The sequence below is a fragment of the Ictidomys tridecemlineatus genome, chromosome 6 (genome assembly GCF_052094955.1).
Source record: "Ictidomys tridecemlineatus isolate mIctTri1 chromosome 6, mIctTri1.hap1, whole genome shotgun sequence".
In the NCBI taxonomy this organism is placed as follows: Eukaryota; Metazoa; Chordata; class Mammalia; order Rodentia; family Sciuridae; genus Ictidomys; species Ictidomys tridecemlineatus.
The window spans coordinates 97,978,228-97,998,971 of NC_135482.1; the positions used below are offsets into that span (position 1 = coordinate 97,978,228).

At 32.8% G+C, this 20,744-nt stretch overlaps 1 protein-coding gene across 1 annotated transcript in view; it reads left to right on the forward strand.

Moving 5' to 3' along the window:
* The window catches only part of LOC120888565 (ovostatin), a 60,111-nt gene that overhangs the window by 26,505 nt on the left and 12,862 nt on the right, over positions 1-20,744 (forward strand). Inside the window, exons 11-22 of the mRNA XM_078015864.1 lie at positions 4,705-4,724; positions 4,826-4,904; positions 6,880-7,038; positions 7,941-8,153; positions 10,143-10,203; positions 10,714-10,829; positions 12,371-12,541; positions 13,309-13,405; positions 16,553-16,694; positions 17,824-18,052; positions 19,866-19,992; positions 20,554-20,672. Coding sequence (XP_077871990.1) covers positions 4,705-4,724; positions 4,826-4,904; positions 6,880-7,038; positions 7,941-8,153; positions 10,143-10,203; positions 10,714-10,829; positions 12,371-12,541; positions 13,309-13,405; positions 16,553-16,694; positions 17,824-18,052; positions 19,866-19,992; positions 20,554-20,672 — 1,533 coding nt within the window. The remainder of the gene's footprint in view (positions 1-4,704; positions 4,725-4,825; positions 4,905-6,879; positions 7,039-7,940; positions 8,154-10,142; positions 10,204-10,713; positions 10,830-12,370; positions 12,542-13,308; positions 13,406-16,552; positions 16,695-17,823; positions 18,053-19,865; positions 19,993-20,553; positions 20,673-20,744) is intronic.

A 20,744-nucleotide genomic window follows, 5' to 3' on the forward strand; every position in this document is an offset into this window, starting at 1 on the left:
AACTCAAATGATTTCAAATGATTTCCTGGGTTCCTCTTTGTCTCTTACATCTTTTCAGTTCCATTGAAAAGCATATTCTATTAAAAGACCATTTTGTTAGAAAATGATATATTTTTATCATCTTTTGTATACTTAAGTTTCTGGAGTATTGTTTAATAGTTTGTTTTATTTAATTGGCTTAAATCTCCAAATTGAAGATCAAATATAATAGCGGACTTTTTGTCACGTTATGCATTTTGAGGAATCCTTTTTAAAAAATCTAATCTTCCGGGCTGGGGATGTGGCTCAAGCGTGCAGCCCGAGTTCGATCCTCAGCACAAACAAATACGTTGTGTCCGCCGAAAACTAAAAAATAAATATTAAAAAATTCTCTCTCTCTCTCTCTCTCTCTCTCTCTCTCTCTCTCTCTCTCTCTCTCTCTCTCTCTTTCTCTCTCTCCTCTCTCTTTAAAACAAAATCTAATCTTCCAGGCTTCTAAACAAAAGAATTTTGTAAAACAAATTCTCAAGTCAAAGAATCTCCTTGTTTAAGTTTAATGAGAGCTCTCAGGACAGTTTTGATTTTAGATGTTCTCTTTCTCTTAAGCAATTTTGTTAGTGTGTGTGTGTGTGTGTGTGAGAGTATGTATGTGTATTTCCCATTATATTTAGGCTTTGAAATTATTTACATTAACATTTCTAATATTCACTTATGATTTGAAGAAATAAGTCTACCACAATTTATTTTTCATTTTCTATTCCTAGTCTTGTGGGTTTTTTCCTCCACTAGTTGTTGACTTCCTTAATTATTGTTATTTTTATTTTATTTTAAATAAATTTTACTATCATTCAATTTTATTATAACCTTTCTTCTTTGGATTTTATTCCTAATTTCTTGCTATGATTACTTAGGTTAAACTTTCATGTTTTCAAATGTTTACATTTCTAAGTACTACTTTACTTTTCATAGGTGTTTTTCTGTGCTATTTTTATTTTTGAAATTGTGGTAAAATACATGTTACATAAAAATTATTATCTAAGTCACTTTAAGTTTAGTTAAAATTATTTTTCATGATTTTACAGTATTTATTTTCACTTTCTCTTTCACCTAAGAATGACTTAGGGTTTTATTTATTTTTTTTGCCTAATATGTGTGTTTGTGATTATACATTAAAAAAATAAATAAATTTATCTGGGTGTGTGATTCACACCTGTAATTTCAGATACTAAAGAGGTGAGACAGGAGGATCACAAGTTCAACAGCAGCATGGGCAACTTAGACCCTATCTTAAAATAAAAAATAATAAGGTCTGGGAATGTAGCTCAGTGATAGAGCACTTGCCTGGCATGCATGAGGCCCTGGGTTCCATCCCCGGTACCTTAAAAATAAAAGGAAAAAAAACAGAAAAGAAATAAAAGTAATTTTTCTTTTAGCACAGACAACATATATATATTAAAAAAAATAATATTGATAAAACTATAAAGAACATCTAGCACTTCCCCTTTAAGAGCTTTATGTCCTGAGCAGCTCTCTAGGAACAACTATTTTAACTCTTTCAGAGATTCCCACAAATATTAATCTTCATTAATATTAATAATATTAACTGTCACTTTGCAAAACAAAGGATGAAGAGCAAACCTTTTATAACTGGCCCCATCACTTCTACACTCTGTGCCCCAATGAATTACATATTTCTAATTAGATATTCAATTGTTATATTCTTTTAGTATGTGCATCTATTTTTCACAGGATAACCAATTTAGGATTCTAGGATTAAATCTCATTTGTGCAATATTAGGTTCTCCTTTGCTATTATTATGTGCATGTCACTACTAATGTTCAAAAAGTTGTAAAATTACTCCCAAAGTTTTAATTAGATGGTCAAAATGCACGTTACATCTATCATTCTTGATCTATCTGAATTGCTCTCTGTGTTTCTCAAAAGTAATTGTCATTCTCAAAGATAATTTCCCTGATATCTTGATACTTCCCTTTGCTTTTTCCAGCTTCAAATGTCCTGTTTTTTAAATTCCATTTCCTTGGTTTCCACATTAGTTCAATGGATCAAGCCCTCTAGTAGCTTCTTGAGCAAAGACAGATGGTATTTGGAGAAGGTTAAATATTCTGCATAATTTTTAATTATTGGTTGGCCATTTTTAGAGTTTGAATTAAATATTTCTGCAATAATTGTGGATTTGTTAACAATTTTGTCATTTCTGCCAATGTTTGATACATATACACACACAGAAAATGTTGAAATATTTTTGTATCATGTATGTAGCCTTTTATCCCTATTGGTACATTTCACTTCCCCATTCTGCTTTAATATTTTAAAAATGAGTTTTTGAGTATCACTTTTAATTCCTCTGTGTTTAACCTTCTGTATATTTTTATGTATGTTGATGATGAAGAGTATTTAGATAAATTTTCAAATACAATATAAAAATTTTCCTTATTAATAGGTTTAACCCATTACTTCATTAATGCTGGTAGAGGTATATTTACTTCTACCATGTTATTTTTGTTTTCTATTCCCATAGAGGTTTTTTTTCAACCACCTCTCTTTTTTTAACCTTGTCTTCTACTCAGTTCTTAAAATTTCTCCTTGTAAGTTTTTCTTATTTCTTAATTATTTAATACATTTAAATTACTATTTCTATTTTTATCCTAAAATTTAAGTGTTTTTGAAATCTTAATTTTTTTAGTTTCCAATTTTACTGCCTATTATTCCACATGAGACTATTTTAATTCATAACCACATCTGCTTAATGCATAAACTTGTTTTTTGACAATATTTCTAGATAGTTACATACATTTATTCTAAAATTCTTCTAAATTATTCTTATCTGGATTTCCTAAACTGCTGATAATAAAAATTTATGGGCATAAGAGGTTATGAATTGCCTTTCATAAGATATATGTCAAGGACCTGTCACATTTTCTATTTTAGGCTCCCATGCAAATGGTTCAATTAATTAGAATCCTCAGATCATGAAATGATAACATAGAACATATCACTTATTTTATTTATATGTTTATTATTTCTTCTTTATCTTTAGTTCCTACCCACTCCAATCTTAGTTATTTACTCTAATATACTTACTTATATTCTTAAAATTCTATGCGTAGACCTTTCTCTAAAATATATCCTCTGCAGAGGAATTGCTGGGTCATCATCAAATACATGTCAAATTTGACTAGCTATTGCCAAATTGCTCACAATAATAGTTACAAAGTCCCCAGGAGAGACTCAGAGGTCTCACATTCCAGCAGTTCCAATAGCACTGCATCATCACATCTCAACATTTAGTATCACCCAATTAATCAATTATCTTGATAATCCATTGGGCTTTAAAGTGATTTGTCATTATTGCTTGAGTTTGCATTTATCTTTTACTCATTTGCTTTACCATCCCCTCATGAACCTATTAGTGATTTGAACCTTCTCTTTTGAGAACTGCCTGTTTCTATTGGTTTATCATATTTAAGGACACCTTGCTTATTCTAGATGTTAGACTATTTTGCATTTGGGTATTAAAATGTATTCTGCTTTTTATGAATCTGATGACATTTTGTTTAAAAACGACAGGCGACTTTTGTTAAAAATATTTCAAATATTTAAAATATTATAGAAAATAGCATATAAACCACCATGTACTATCACTCAAGTAAAACATTTATAAACTTATGCCAAACTTATTTCCTACATTCATCTACCAAGCTTCCCTTTTAGATTATTATAGATGTATCAGTCCTTCTTTAAACACTGTATTATTTTTTCTAAAATAGATGTTTTTTTTAAACCTATTACCTCAATTTCATTATTTCATCCAAAAACAGAATAGTACTTCCTGAAAAATCAAGTTTTAAACTCTCTAACTAGAATTTTTAAGTATATTTTAAAGTTATTGTAACAGAACAATAATGTATCTAAGCATAACAGGATAGAAATAAGATCCATAGATTCTATTGGTTAATGTGTCTCTTAATTCTATTTAAAATTAAAACGACCCTCTTTCTTGTTTCTTTTGTTTTCTTGAAATATGTTTATTAAGAAACTGTGTAATTTTTCCTGCAGATTTTTCCAGAGGCTGGATTTTTCTGGTTGCATCTGCCAGTTATCATTTAACCCTTTTCTCTGTCTCTTACATTTCCTGTACTCTGGTAGTTAGATTTAGGTGCTTTACCATATTGGAGTTCATTTTTGTGGAGGAAGTCAAGATAACTTCATAGATATCATTATATATTTTTCTTAGAACAGACTTTCTTATTGTGATGTTGGCAGCCATTGCCAATAATTGCTTGGATACATTATTTCTCTAGCCACTGTCTCTTAGTCTTGGCACTATCTAAATTTTTGGTCAAATAATACTTTGCTGTGGAGAGCATCCTGTGTATGGCAGATGTCTAGCAAGATCTCTGACTTCTTGTTAAACGTCAGTAGCACTGGTCCCCTCCCCATTTGCTGCAACTCAAAATGTCTCCAAACATTGCGAAATAGCGACTAGAGGGCATAATATGTTAGCTAACAAATGAAGCATGATAGAGTTTTGTAAACTCTAGAATAATAATTCTCAACAAAGGGGAATTTGAGATACTTTTGAGAACGTTATCTAAATGACATTATTTTATCTAAAAAAATTAATAATCATTCCCTAAAATTTACTTGTCAACCATGTTCTAAACTTAGCTCAGAGATTTTATTTTTATTTTTCTCCCACACAGGATCTGGGTCTGAAGGGCGTGTATGTGTATGTTTGTGTGTGTGTTTAGAAGCTAAGCCTCAGCCTAGCTACTAAAGCCCAGGTCTTTACCATTCCTTCTCAAATGTTCTTAATTCATGAAGGTATAACATCATCTCCCGCTATGATCAGGAACTCCAGGATATCTCTTCCTATAGGGAAGAATTAGGAGAACTAACTGAGGTGAGTCCTAACTTATCACAGGAGAGGGTGATGGGTGACAACTACGTGGCTCAGGAATCCTTGGCAAAATAGTCTGTTCTACCATAATATGATGCACCTGTTCAGTGTGGATATATTTTCTTCATTAGCATTTGAAAGAGTTAGTTCTTGGAAACTAACCTAAGAGCTCTCATCTCCTTGACTATTGTAGGGGGACAGATGGCAGTCATAAACAGATGTGACTAAGTCTTAATAAATAAAATTGTTTTCATTAAAAAATATGGTTGTGTGAAGTGGTCTCTTCTGGATTTTTAGATATTTCTTAATGGCAAATGCTCTGATCACTCCCTGGGATGGGCTAGTAAAAATCAATCATTCCTTTTCTACTTTTTAGAAATTAAATGATTACTCTGTGATGCATACTGCAGTAGCTGCATTATTATGAATTACAAATAGCACATCTGGCTCTGCTTTGAGTATTAGAGAACTCCAAACTTGGCTCAGCAATGTTAGGTGGTCCTTTGGATGGCCAGTTTATTACTAGTACTATTTTATCTTTGTGCTATCTGCTGTAAATTTCAAAACTTCAGAGATAAGGTTTCCAGAGGTATCTATATTTGAACATGAAAATGGAGCAATGGTGTGGGCTAACAGGATAATTTCTCCATAAGTGACAGTAGTAGTGTTATCGATGGCTAAAATGATAGCACTTAAATATGTAAGACACATGACACATAGAGTATCATGTGACACAAAGAGAGTGTTGCATGCCTCCCTGCAGACCATTATTCAAGCCTATTTCAAAGTAGTGACAAAAAACATCCATAGGAAGCTTGTGGATTATTCCTTCTGTGACTAGAAAGGGCTCAAGGATCTTTCTTAAGTGTAATAAGATTAGAATAAATAAATGTCTGTGGGGATCATGGAAGCAGGGTATCATGTGTCAACGGCCTATGGATCATAAGTTGAAATTTTTTATGAGGTCAAGCTATAAATTGATACTGAATTTAAAGGCCATGTAAGTGGTGCAAGTGAGGCATGAGTCTACAAAAGCCAAACAGGGACTGAAATTAGACTTGAACCAATAGGAAAATAACAGGCGCCAGAAATATCAGGGCAGGTGTTTTTCAGAAACCACAGGAGCTGTAAAAAGGGTTTCTGGAAAAAAAAAAAAAAAGGTTTTCCCCCTGACATCTGTGGCCTTAAATGTTGTTAAGAAATGTGCACTTCAAGGTTCATGACTGGCATAGATATTCATGTAGGCGTTATATCTACTACAAACATGCCAGTTTCGTAAGCAACTTTGAAAAGCTAATATTGCCTGTACCAGTAAGACAATGAGAATGAGATTTCTAACTAATAAATGTGATTTAACAGCATTCCCTGAAATGTTTTAGGGAGAAAAATTCTGAGTTCTGAATTTTAGAGAATTTGACTTTATGCCACTATAAAGAAAGGATAGAAGCATTACAGAATACAGATTGGGTAGGAGACATCAACGTATATGAGGAAAAAAAATAAGAAATTGATATAAGGCAGTAATGGTGAGAATGAATATGATAAATTATAAAGAAGAATGATAAAATTTTAAATTAAAAATATCTTATTAACAATTTATAAATTGTAGATTTGGTTTCAGTAGCTAAATGAATGGTTGGGCTGATCATTGAAATAAATAGGAGGAAAAGAAAGAAGAGAAAGTAAGTTGTAGCAATAAATCATGGCATTTTGAGAGTTTCTGTGATATTTTTATTATAAAACATTCAGTATACAATTATATATATGGTCTTGAATTTCCGAAGATCTTTATTGGAAGAAGAAATGGAGTTTAGATTGAACAAAATATTGATGGTATGCATCATGCAGTCAACAGGAATTGGAGCTACCTAGGAAGCACAAAAGAAGACATGTTCACGACACAGCTTGACAGTTTCATCAAAATTGAACCTCAAATTTATTAGATACTTCAGAAATTGCTTTTCTTCCTCTTAAACAGATTAAATTGCTTCATCCTGACAACTCTCCCATCCCAAATGAAGTTATCCAATTGCACCTAAAGGACAAAATTGTGGGTAACTACACCACAGATACAAATGGCATTGCACAATTTTCCTTGGACACATCTAAGCTTACATACCCAAATATCACTTTGAAAGTAAGTTATCCAAAGGCAAGTAGAGAAAAACAATCAAGCAAAAATATATTGGCTAACTAAGGTTTACATTTATGCTATATTTTATTTTTGGAATAGAAATGGGAGGGGGGAAGCATGTTAGTTCGAATTTAGAATGCTAAAAAATGGTTAACTATTAAAGAAACAGTCTCTATAAAATAGATAACTATTTTACAAATTCTGAGAAAGTACAGGATAGCCTACACATTAAAGTATATAGAGGAAAATTAGCTGAAAATAAGCCACACTTCACTTTTATTATTGAACTAGAAAGAGAATTGCATTTCTATAGAGGAAAATACTTGTGAAATCTTGTAATCTATTATCATGGATAATGTAAAGAATTTCTCTGCACACATTCAAGAGAGAAGCAACCTAGTATCTTAAATGAGTTTGTAATGACTAAATGTCAAATTTTCCTAGATATTTTTAAAGGACCTCACAGACTTGTGTGTTTGGTAACTGACCATTGTTAGATTAATCTCCTTGCTCTATTTGATAAAAAGTTTTTTTCATTTTTCAGAAAATTCCATTATGTTATTATTTTCAACATCAACTTATGTATGCATTCATATGTTCTTCATATAATATTGAGAGATACAATGTATACATACTTGTAAAAACATCACTTTAGTACAGAGCATAGTAAAACAGTGTAATATTACTGAAACAGGATTTAAATAATAAATTATAAAAACAATATAGTGGTGATTCTAGAGTATAACTGGAAAGTTGGATTAGGGAATTCAGTCAGACTTAATGAAGAATGGGCCTGAAATTTTCCTTTAGAGATACAGCACTATGATGAAAAACCATCTTAGCAATATTCTTTCACTTATCCTTTCTTTTTACCTTAAAATAACTAAATTTGATTTTTTGCCTAGGCAACCTACAAGGACAATGAAAATTGCAATGCACGGGGGTGGGTGTTGCCTCGTTATCCACAAGCAGAGTACTTTGTGACCCGATTCTACTCCAAGACTAATAGCTTCCTAAAGATTGTCCCAGAGATGGAAGAACTGAAGTGCGACCAGCAGAAGAAGGTGACAGTGCACTACCTTCTCAACACGGAAGACCTTGAAGACAAAATCTATACAGTAAACTTCAATTATTTGGTATGAACTGAAACATTCTGCCCAAACTAGAATTGCTTCTTGACTTTAAAACTTCTTTGAACCTAATGTAAATCCTTTGGCCTGAATATCATGAAAAAGGTCAAAGTAAACATAGAAGAAAAAATTTAACACAACTGAAGTTTTAAAGCTCCAGTTTTAAATTAAAAAATAAGAATAAAGAGGAACCAGACAGAGGATGTAACCCTAACCTTGATTCACTCCATCATCCTTGCCACTCTTCTTCATAGTTGCCCGTTTTTTAAAATACTATCTCTCACTCGCATTTTTTTCTTTCCTTCAGCATTTCCACAAATATTAAAGTATTTTGGATCAGTAAGTCTGGACACCAAATTCTCAGAATAGACACTATATAACTCCACACTAACCCTTAGCTAAGTTGGTGCGGGTGGGGGTGCTGGTTGTGGAGAACAGGTCCTAGCAGGGCAGGGTGGGAACTCAGAGAAGTGACTCTACCAACCAGTACGGAAATTCTTCAACATTTCAACAGCAATATTGCGAGGAATGCCAAAGAACCTTGGGTGAGAAGCTGAGCCTCTTAACTAGTCTGTACATTAACACTCAAACATCTCCCTGATTTTTGCGTCTCTCTTCCCTGCTGCCACACCCTGCCCATCTCATTATCCAATAGCTCCCACTCCAGAGGGAGCCCATTTTTAGGTCTGTGGGCAAAGTGGTTTATTTCTCATTAGTTTCCCTCTTAAAACAGCTTAAGATCAACCCTTTCCTGCTCTGATAAATCTTTTATGATTACCTCTCCTGATTTCCATTTAAAATAGGAAGTTTGCCTTTCCCTCCCTCCCTCCCTCCCTCCCTTCCTTCCTTCCTTCCTTCCTTCCTTCCTTCCTCCCTCCCTCCCTCCCTCCCTTCCTTCCTCCCTCCCTCCCTCCCTTCCTTCCTTTCTTCCTTCCTTCCTCCCTCCCTCCCTAAGTCTAAAAATTTAAAGTGATTGTTTTCCAGAGTGATTTGGGTTATTTCAATCCTCTAATAGAAATACATTCTATAACTTCCTGTCTCTATTAAAACAGCCAGCCCTTCTCTTTTGCCTCCTGTAGGGCCTTGCACTAGCCAGCTGCATTCTGCACTTTGGCCTTCTCTACTGCTGACTCATGAGCCTGTTGTTTTTAATGACAAGCCACATTCTTATCTATCTCAGAAGCCTTTCGAAACCTTTTCCCATTTATTGTTCATAACCGTCATCTTTCCCTTTTGCTGCACTGCTCCTGCACCACCTGTACCCCTTTTTCTAGTTGATTCTTCCCATCATTTCTCACTCAGGTGAAGTGAATTTTACTATTCTCACTGGTAATTGAAGTCTTACTATGTACACTTTCACAGTACATTATTGTTATCTACAGTCACTCTGCTGTCCAAAAGCACACCAAAACTATTACTCCTAACTATAACATTGTATTCATTGATTAACCTCTTATCATTCCTTCCTCCTTCTTACTCACTCAGCCTCTGGCCACCACCATTCTACTCTCAACTTCTAAGAGATCAACATTTTTAGATTCCACATGAGTGGTATCACATAATACCGGTCTTTCTGCACCCAGCTTAATTCATTCAATGATCTCCATTTCCTTCCATGTAGCAATAACATGAAAGTCTCTTGATAACGCCTCTGTGAACTGTGTTCCATTAAAATAAATAAATTTAAGTATAATTCAGGAATTACAAATATGAATGAAGAGTTTTTCATTTGGCCATAGGAACTGATTTGGAATTTGTAACACTAAATTGTTTTATAGGAAATTTAACCATGAATCTTAAATTCTCTTGAAGATTGTTAATAGGATTGTATGCTCATATACTTGTATCTTGAGTTCACTGGTAAACATTTTCAGTTATGTTTTTCAGACCAGGAAAACAGAAAAATTGTGTAAGTTTATAATTAAGTGAAGTTTGGTTTCTATTTTATAAACTTTGTCATAATATTTTTTCTCCTAGGTTATTGCAAGAGGTGTAATTGTTCTTCATGGGCAACAGAAAATTGAGAAGAAAGATGCTTGTGAGACCTCTAATTTGAGCATGGGATTTTATGCAAATAGAACATTTTAGTTGGGGCATATTTTATATATATATATGTCACAGCTTTCACATTTTAAGCCTTCTAACCCCAAAGAAAAATGATCAGTTAATAAGTATTTATAAAGCTAACTATTTTTAAAGCATCATATATGGGAGAGAGCAATTGTTCCTTCTCTTTCTCTTCCAGGAAATACAGTTAAGTATTTGAACACTCAAATAAGAAGGAATAAACAATGAAACAAAATAAAATTTTAGAGTTTGAGGTAATCAGAAATGTCCAACTAGTCCTTCCAGAGCAACTTATGAACTCCTTCTAAAAAGATTCCATAAATTAAATGTGTTAGATTGGGGGGGGGTCTTATTCAGTGGCAGTGGGTGGGATGTCTAGGAAGGTTTCTGCAAGATAACAGTCAACTGTTTTACCAAGGCACTTCTTCAGTTTGAGCTTTTCTTTCCCCAGCTATGAAGGGCGTATTTTCCATTCCTATAGATGTTAGTGCCCAGCTAGCTCCTTCTGCAGTTATGCTGGTCTATAGTTTGCATCCTGAAGGAGAAATAATTGCTGACACCACCCGATTCCAAATTGAGAAATGCTTCAAAAATGAGGTGAGGAAAAAGGAGCAAAAGACTCTTTTTCAGATTTGTTCAACTTATTGGAAAACTAAAATGAATTTGAAGTGCATTGGGCTTATAACCCGTTTACTCTGAGTTTAAAATGAAATAAAAGCTAGAATGGTAGTTAATATGTTAGACAATCAAAAAGTATCAGGATTAGGCATTCACTTTGGATGTCATTCCTATCCTTCTAAGTTACCGGTGTCATTAGAAGAGTAAATCAGAGAACCCTTCCAACTTGTATGTTTGAAAATTAAAAATAGTCTGAAAGGTGATTCTTCCCAAGTGGTTTGCAATACCTTAACCACCCCCCCCCCCTTTTTGTTTTCTTTTTATTTTCAGGTCAACTTAAAATTTTCTAAAGAAAAAAGTTCACCAGGATCTACTATCAGTCTTCAAATCTCAGCTGCTTCAAATTCTCTTTGTGCTCTTTGGGCTATAGATCAAAGTGTATTGCTACTGAGGAATTACGGTCAGCTCTCAGCACAAAGCGTGAGTGAAACTATCTTATTTACTACCAACTATATAGGGTTATGTTTTTACCTTTAGATATAAATGAGAAACCTTAAATAAACTACGGCACAAAGAAATTTTCTGGATGGAATCCAAGGAAAAAATATTTCAGTTTAGAAATCAGATCAAATGGACTTTATTTACTAATTATACATATTATTTCATGCTAAAAGGTAGCTTTACCACTTTTAAAAATGAATTAAAATTTTTTAAATATTATTTTTATCTTTTTAAAATATATAATATATATGTATATATACTTCTGTATGTATGTGTGGACATTCTTGTACTATTACTATTATATCTTTATAATAACTTTTGCTATCTGGTAGTGCTAATTTTCTAGTCTTAAAAATTATGTTCACTGCTATGATTTATTGGTTCTTTTATATGAATTTTAAGATCAAATTCTTATTCTCTGCTTAGAAAATGAACTGTTGCAAATTCTTAAAATAATTGCATTGAATATATATGTTTACTTAAGGAGAAGTTACTTCCATATGATCTTGAGATTCCCATCTCTAAATATACCTTATCTTTTCATTTAATAAATATTGTTCAATTCAGCTTTAATATATATATATATATATATATATATATAAAATATCTGCTGAATGTCTGCTGTTTGACACATACTATATTGAGTGTCTGATATATGTTATATAATTTTATTCTCATATAGCATTAATATAATATCCCCATTTTGACAAATGAATAATTTTAGGCTCAGGGAGATTTAACAAATTAACCAAGGGCATTATCTAACAATGTCTTTTAATGAGCCATCCAAGAATATTGAGACTTCCCTTTATCTGGAAGTTATTAAAATCCAATTGTGTTTCACCTATCTTTGTTGATTTTATTTCAAAATGATTAAGCCGACCATTATTTAAGTGACTAAATATTGTTTCAGTCTTTATAGCTTTTCTTCCCCAGTAACTATATGTTACTCATAATAAAAAGAATTTAAAAAATTGCTTTTTAAAAAAATATATAATTGATTCTCTTCTGTCACTCAGGTATATAATCAGTTAAATTACAGGGAACTATATGGCTATTATTTCAAAAGTTTGAACTTAGAAGATAGCCCAGTAGTGCCATGTCTGAAAAATGAACAAATCCTACATAAAGGAATTTATTATGAGCCTGCGTTGGCTGACTTTGGAAGAGATGCTTATGATCTTGTTAAGGTAAGATGACTAGCATTAAAATGTTGTCTGCATGTGACAATATATAAATAAGTAGAATAAAAATAATAAATGTCTATTGTGTGAATTTTAATCCAAGAATTATCAGTCTAATCTATAATTAGTATTAATATCTGAGAACTAATATTTCAAAAATATATTTATAAAAGAACTTATCATTATACATTTGTTATAAATGATAATATTACATGATATAATATTATAAATAATTGAGAATGTCATAATATTGCTAAAAGAAAACTAATACCTTAGAGAATTATGTTTTATTGACACAGTGTTGTATGCATTTTATGCTGAGTCTCTAATATGAATACTCAAATATGTTGCTCCTACGTCTGTGCCCCAAATTCAAATTCTATTATGTTAAGTTATATACATTTTTGAAGTGCTTACGAGTGAGATATTTTCCCTAGTCTAAGAAATATGTCAAATTCAAAACAGTGACAATATAGTGAAGTAGGAGATGAGTTGGGGTCTGGCTGGTTTTTTAGTTTGTTTTCTGTCCTCTCTTATTTAAAGATTTTCCTCATTATCTGCTAATTAGGAAAACAAGACAAAGGTCAGTAAATCTAAGAACCTAGGGAAATGGAAAACATAGACCTTAGAAAATAGCTATCTCTAAATATGTGACCAGTAGAGATGGAGAAATAAATAAGAGAAAGAAATAAAAACATCATCAGTTTGAAAAAACTGATCAAAATGATAGCCTGTACTATCATATGATATAAAACTGATTTTTATCTTGAAAGGCAATAGGATTAAAAGTCTTCACCAACTCTCATTACCGGAAACCAGTGCTATGTGAGGATCTCAAACATCCAGGCTATGCTGATGAAAATTATTCAGGTGAGTTGTGATATAATGTAAAAGAGAGATGACAGCTTACAGTCTTGTAATTCATCTAAATTGATCTAGGGCAAGAGGAGAGGATGTTGTTTTGTTCTGTCTTGTTTTATAATTAATTAAATAATTAATTCATAGCAAATGCTAGAAATAGACTGAATTTTGGATCATGATAATATATAAAAGGCATAATTTCAGATGAACATAAGTGCCCTGATGGCTAATATTTATTGAATGGTTGCTATGTACCAAGTAATATTTTAAGTATTTTACATATATCAACCAATTTGCTCATCACAGGCTATAGATTAGAAATTGTTATCTCCAATTTAGTAGAGAGAAAATGAAGCAGAGGGAGGATAAGTAGTTTACCCAATGCCACAGAGAATAAGTGACAGAGATGGGAGTGTGGTCCAGGCATTCTGGTCCTAAGTCATATTATATTATCATTATGTTGGACTCTTTCGAAAAAGTACTGTAAAGAAAATATAAGGGAAGAGAGCAGACCATGAGGATGCTGTTTTAAGTAAGGTAGTCAGCAAAACTCTCTATTAAGAGACAACCTTTGATCAGAAACCTGAAAATTTTCAAGTTCTATATAAAGAAATATCTGCAAATTTTAAAAAATATGAAGACATGATAAAAAAGGAAAACAAGAAAAATACATAAAAATCTTATACAAAATTTTGCTAGTAATTAGGAAAAATGATTAAAAGAACATCAAGAAATCAGTTCACACACATGCTAATAGCAAAAAGAAGAGAAAGAAAAGTCAGTTAGCAATAACTGAACAAATGAACAAAATTGGAACACCCCACACACTACAGGAGGGAACCATAAGTCAACACAGCCATATATGGGTGAAAATCTTTAAACGAATATGCGTCTACCTTCTAACACAGCCATACACTTCTCAGCATATATACCAAAGGATTTTATTCAAATTCACAAGAAGCAAGAATGTTATGGGATATCTAGCCCATTGCTGTGTGTGCTGCCTTAGAATGGAGACAACCCAAGGGGTTTTTACTAAAAGGATGGATTAAAATCATGTGGTGACTACATGCTATGGAATATTTTATAGCATTAAGAAACAGATTGAAGGCTGGGAGCAGTGGCCACGCCTGTAATCCCAGGGGCTCCTGAGGCAGAGTCAGAAGGATCCAGAGTTCAAAGCCAGCCTCACAATTTAGCAAGGCGCTAAGCAACTCAGTGACACCCTGTCTCTAATAAAATACAAAACAGGGTTGGGGATGTGGCTCAGTGGTCTAGTGCCCCTGAGTTCAATCCCCAGTACTCTCTCTGCAAAAAGGAAAAAAGAAACAGCAGAGATATGTTTTAAGACCAATTTTTATGTGGGGAAAAGTAAGAAACATAGTAACATCCAAATTATACTATCATTTGCCTTAGTGAAAAATAGATAAATGTCAAGTATATATACATATCCAGTATATACATAAACTAACTAGAATATTAGTGGAGGGAAGAGTTCCTCAGGAAAAAGACAGGGATGATGTTTAGATATTTATATATCATATGTACTAATAATATATTATTTTTATGTTTACTTTCCAAGAAGTAGAAATATGGGCTAAAATTTGCAAATAGAAATAGACACAGATCATAGTCAGCATTCAAGATTATCTAGGTACATCTAAAATAAAGAATCAGGAGACTGTCTAGATGAAAGGCATTTTAAATTTAAAATGTACACATGAAACCTCCCATAGAATATGTTCTCATGATTAAGAATTATAAGCTTCTGAGCAATATGTATATTTTGAAAGACTATGAAAATGAACAACAAAAAGAAAGCTATCTTTAAAGCTAAATGGACCATTGAATAATAAGGAAAAGATATTAAAATGAATATTATATTTTTAAGGTATTTAAAAAGATGAAGTGAGCATTGGTGGTAAAAGTCAAAGGAACTTTGGTTTTGTTTTTTGTCTTTTAATTATTTAGTAGGATAAAGTATTTCCATACTAGTTGTGTAGCATATGTTTAGAGATACAATATAACAAAATATCAATGATTGATGTTTTCAGGGGTGAATTATTTGACTTTTTAATAAGCATTTGTAAAATTTTCACAGGTTATTTACCAAATATAAGATATACCTAGAAATGGAATTTTAAAGCTTTGTCAAAGATTTTTGTGAGAATTGGATGAGTTTTTTAATTAGTTCTAATCAGTTATAAATGACAGCAAGTAGAGCACAACTCTTCATTTCTCTGGTTGTACACAATGTAGATTTGTACCACATGTGCAATCATGCCTGTACCTAGGGGTAATCATGTTCATCTCACTCCACCATCTTTCCTACCCTTATGCCCACTTCCCTTCCCTCTCTCCCCTTGGCCCAATCAAAATTCCTCCGTTCTCCCCACCCCCACCCCCATTATGGATCAGCACCCACTTATCAGAAAGAACATTTGGCCTTTGTTTTTTGGGGATTGGCTTACTTCATTTAGCATGATATTCTACAGCTCCATCCATTTACCTGCAAATGCCATAATTTTATTTCTTTTAATGCTGGGTAATATTCCATTGTGTATATATACCATAGTTTCTTTATCCATTCATCTATTGAAGGGTATCTATGTTGGTTCCACAGTTTAGCCATTGTGAATTTTGCAGCTATAAACTGAAGTGTCTGTGTCCCTATGGTGTGCTGTTTTTAAGTCCCTTGGGTATAGACTTAGGAGTGGGATAGTTGGGTCAAATGGCAGTTCCATTTCAAGTTTTCTAAGGAATCTCAATACTACTTTCCAGACTGGTTGCACAAATTTACAGTCCCACAAAGCAATGTATGAGTGTGCCTTGTCATATAGGAAAAGTGCTTTCAATCCTGAGATATAGCAGTACTTCTGTAAGTGATGACTGCTATTATTATTAAATACTGCTCACGATATATAATCCCATGTATTAAGATATGAAGTTTGGGATATGAAATAATTAATAATTTGCTGCCTTCCTCCAAATATGCTGTATTTTATTCTATTAAGACTTGTAAATTTACAAATAATAATTTTGTGTATTTATGGGGAACAATTGGATGTTTCAGTACAAGCATGCATTGTTAAATGATCAAATCAGGTTAATTAACATACCTTTTGCCTTAAGTATTTATAATTTCTTTATGGTAAGAACATTTAACATCTTCTCCTTTCCCTGGTGCTGAAGAACTACTATCAGAATCATATTCTGATCGTGCTCTTGGTGGATCTTATACTGAAACACTGAGGAAGTCATTTCCTGAAACATGGGTTTGGAGTCTTATTACAACTGAGTGAGTTTTTAAATTATTATTATTATTTCTTAATTTAATTTTTTTTGGTCTGAGCGAGAGAAAGTATCCATTGTCCTTCACAAAATGAGCATGCCCTAAAGAGTAAAAATTAAGAGAGTGTGTCAAAATTCTGCAAAACCTGTGATAGGTTTCCACTAAATTCTCTTTTCTTCCTTTTACTTTCTCATTTCTTTCATTTATTTACTTATTTTTTCTTACTCTGTTACTTTTTGTCATTTGCTTTTATAAGAACTTGACTCTGTTGGAAGGAAAGTTTTATATAAAATAGTCTGGAATTTTGGCTTTTGTTGTGTAACATGGTGAACATGACACTCATCAAGTACACATGGACATAAGGGAAACAGGAGAAAGAGGAACTAAAATGCTAAGGAATCAAAAAGGGCAACAAAGAAGAAATAATGAAAAGGAGGAAGAAAGGGACGAAGGGAGCTTGAGAAAAATGAATTTCTAAACAGCACCCAAAAAATTAAAGTACAAGGCTAGTGTACACATTTTAAACTTGAAAACCACTTATGTGACTCATATTTCTATGCTTATCATTAAAAGTAGACTAAACTAGTCCTTAAATTATATATTCTGTGTAAATTAAATGAGTCCTTAATTACATGTATCCTGCTCATCCAACATTTCAAAATGCTTGAGTGTTTGAGACCATTTATGGTGTCTACTAATAACAAAGATAAAAATATACTCAGATAAAACCATCTTAGTATTTTATAAGAAAGTGAGAGATATGTGTCTATGTCAAGTATTTTAGTAGTTTTTTAATTTGGTAGGAATTGTAAGCAAAAATATACCCTCAAAAATATGTAGAGTTAAAAGGATGAGATCACAAATCTTAAAAAACAGAGTAGAAGCAAAGATAACTTAGTACGACAATAGGAGCATCTAATGCTCAGAACACAAATACCTGATTTTGAGCTTCTTTATAGATAATGTGTAACATGAAGCAAACAGACTAAGAATAGAATAAAAAGGAGATTTGCTTACAGTAGTTTAGTAGCATTGAACTGTCAAAGGAAAGTCCATAAACATTTGAGTGGATGGGATGAGGTGATTATATGGTGATAGCTCCTCTCTTCAGTGGTACCTGAATCTCCTCTTTTAGCTCCACAGGAATAGCTAACCTTGGTCTGACGGTTCCCGACACCATTACACAGTGGAAGGCCAGTGGATTCTGCATGAATGACAAAGCTGGATTTGGCATCTCTCCAACCATCTCCCTGACAGCTTTTCAGCCCTTCTTTGTTTCCCTCACTTTACCCTATTCAGTGGTTCGAGGAGAAGCATTCACTCTAAAAGCCAATGTGTTCAACTATCTGAACAAAAGTGTTCAGGTACTAACTTAAGACTTCTTAGATATAAATATATATACACACACACCTTAGTAATATATGCCTTTCCAGGTATGTCCTCCCTACTTTTGAGCATATTAAATAGCTTTACCAACATTTTAGTGTGGAGTTTAGAAATACAAATTACCATACCTGGGTGACTGTCTGAAAATAAAATAAGACAAAGTTTATGAAGTAAGTCATCTGTTTGTGAGAGGAGGATGGATGGGAAGATTAAATGAGGAGATACGTAACACCTCCATTTCTTCAACATATTCAAGAATTTTACACACAAGTCCCTCTGAAACAGAAGGATTTACAAAATTAGTAAGCTGGATATTATTAAATTGGAATTTCAATTGCTTGCCTTTCACCTTTGGATTACCTGAGGATATACAGAATATATGAGATAGTAGTAGTTTTGTGGGCTTTTGACATCTGGAAGGTGGCTTCAAAACCAAATAGCAATTTCATATTAGAAAAAAGCTTAGACATTTAAACCTAGATTCATGTCTTAGTTTTAATAGATTCTAGTTCTGTTGCTTTGAACAAAGTACAACCTTTTTTAGTCTCAGATTAGGAATGTGTAAAATGATGTTAATAATAGCTATTTCACTGCATTTTTATGAGCATTGAATGAAATAATATTAATAGTCTTGCACAAAACACTGCGGATAGGCATTGGATTTATCTTCCTCACCCCAGTCAGAATGGCAGTCATCAAAAATACAAGTAATAACAAATGCTGGAGAGGACATGAAAAAAAGAACACTTTTACACTGTTGGTGGGAATGTAAATTAGTACAACAACTATGAAAATCAGTATAGAGGTTCCTCAAAAGACTAGGCATGGAAGCACCATATGACCCAGCTACACCACTCCTTGGAATTTATCCTGAAGAATTAAAGTCATCATACTACAGTGATACATGAATGCTCATGTTTACAGCACCACAATTCACAATAGGTAAACTATGGAACCAACCTAGGTGTCCATCAACGAGTGAATGGATAAAGAAAATGTGTTACATATATACAACAGACATAATAAAATCATGTCATTTGGATGGAATTTGAGACCATTTTGTCACTCCTTTATTGATATCCATTTATTGGGTCAAAGTCACCAAACAATAGATAGGTACAGCATGATGTATTCAAAATGCCAAGTTATATAAATAATCAACATATTTTTACTTTAACTGATACTATTTACTGAAAAGAATAAAGGGGGTTGTATGTATTGTTCAGTAGTAGAGTACTTGTCTGACATGTGTAAACCCCTTGGTTCAATCCTTGGGAAAAAATAAAGATAAAATTGGAAAATAAATCATAAATATCTATTTAGTTTATAAGGATGCAGTATTGAGTAATAGTCACCTTTAGAAAAAAAAATAAGAGCATTTTTTATATTCAAGAAAGTTTGTATTTGCTTTTTTGTGAGACTGAATTGGAATATACTGTTCTAGATATTCTGTATATGCTATGTTATGAAACCAAGATTCATAAGAGCTTATGTTAATTTATGTGATCAAAACATCAACTTGTTTTGCTGCAGATCTCTAAAGAAATGTCTTGTTTAGTCACTAGTGCATTGATTGCTTTTTCAAAATAATTAGAAAGTGCCAAAGGTCAAATTATAATAATTATGTAATGAGATTCTGAAGGTTTCCCCATGGTTTGGAAGCCATTCTTCCCACAGCAGAATGTGAAATGGGAGAAATTTAACTTCTCAGGCATGCATGACTATATTATGTTTACATATGGAAAAGGCTAAATCTTTTTCTGTATTTTTTTACCAATCTGTCCTTCACAGATAAATACTGTACTAAAAGCATCTAGTTTTTACCAAGCCAGATTTCTCTCAACCAAGGATGAAAATGATTATATCAATAGCAATGAACAAAAGTCCTTTACTTGGCTGGTTACCCCACATAAGCTCGGTAAGATTTTATGTAAGACATACTTTTATATAAGATATGCTTTTATATTCTTTTATAATGCTCCTAAGAGTTTGTTATACTATTTCTCTACTATAACAAATTTACCCATTTCATAGTACCACCATCCATTCTCCTCCTATTCCTACTACAGTACTCTCCTCTCTCTCTCTCTCTCTCTTTATATATATATATATATATATATATATATATATATTCTTAGTTGTATTTGAACACAATATCTTTATTTTATTTATTTATTTTTATGTGGTATCAAACCCAGCACCTCACACATGCTAGGCAAGCACTGTACCACTGAGCCATAACCCCAGCCCCTATAAATACTCTTTTATCACCTAAATCCAATATACCTGGGGATAGGAGTAGGGAGTTGAATCAATTTCTGACTTTAAAATTTCCTGTTTTCTATGCAATTCTCAATTTAAAGTTCTGTACAATTTCAATTACTTTTACAATTTGCCTCAACTTAGATCCCAAAATGATCACTGCTTCCTTGAATCTTCATTCAAATGACTCTGCCATTCACATTTCTTGCCATTTCAGGTACAATCGATATCACCATTACAACTAAAACCCTGCAGAGGAGTAGCTATGACAACAGGTCATCCATGGGTCAGGATGTTGGTTGGAAGGATACATTAATCAAACCACTGCTGGTAGAGGTATGATCTTAATGGAAAAGTGTGGTCCTTCATGTTTATTGCAGCACTGCTTCTAATAGCTAAGATGTGGAA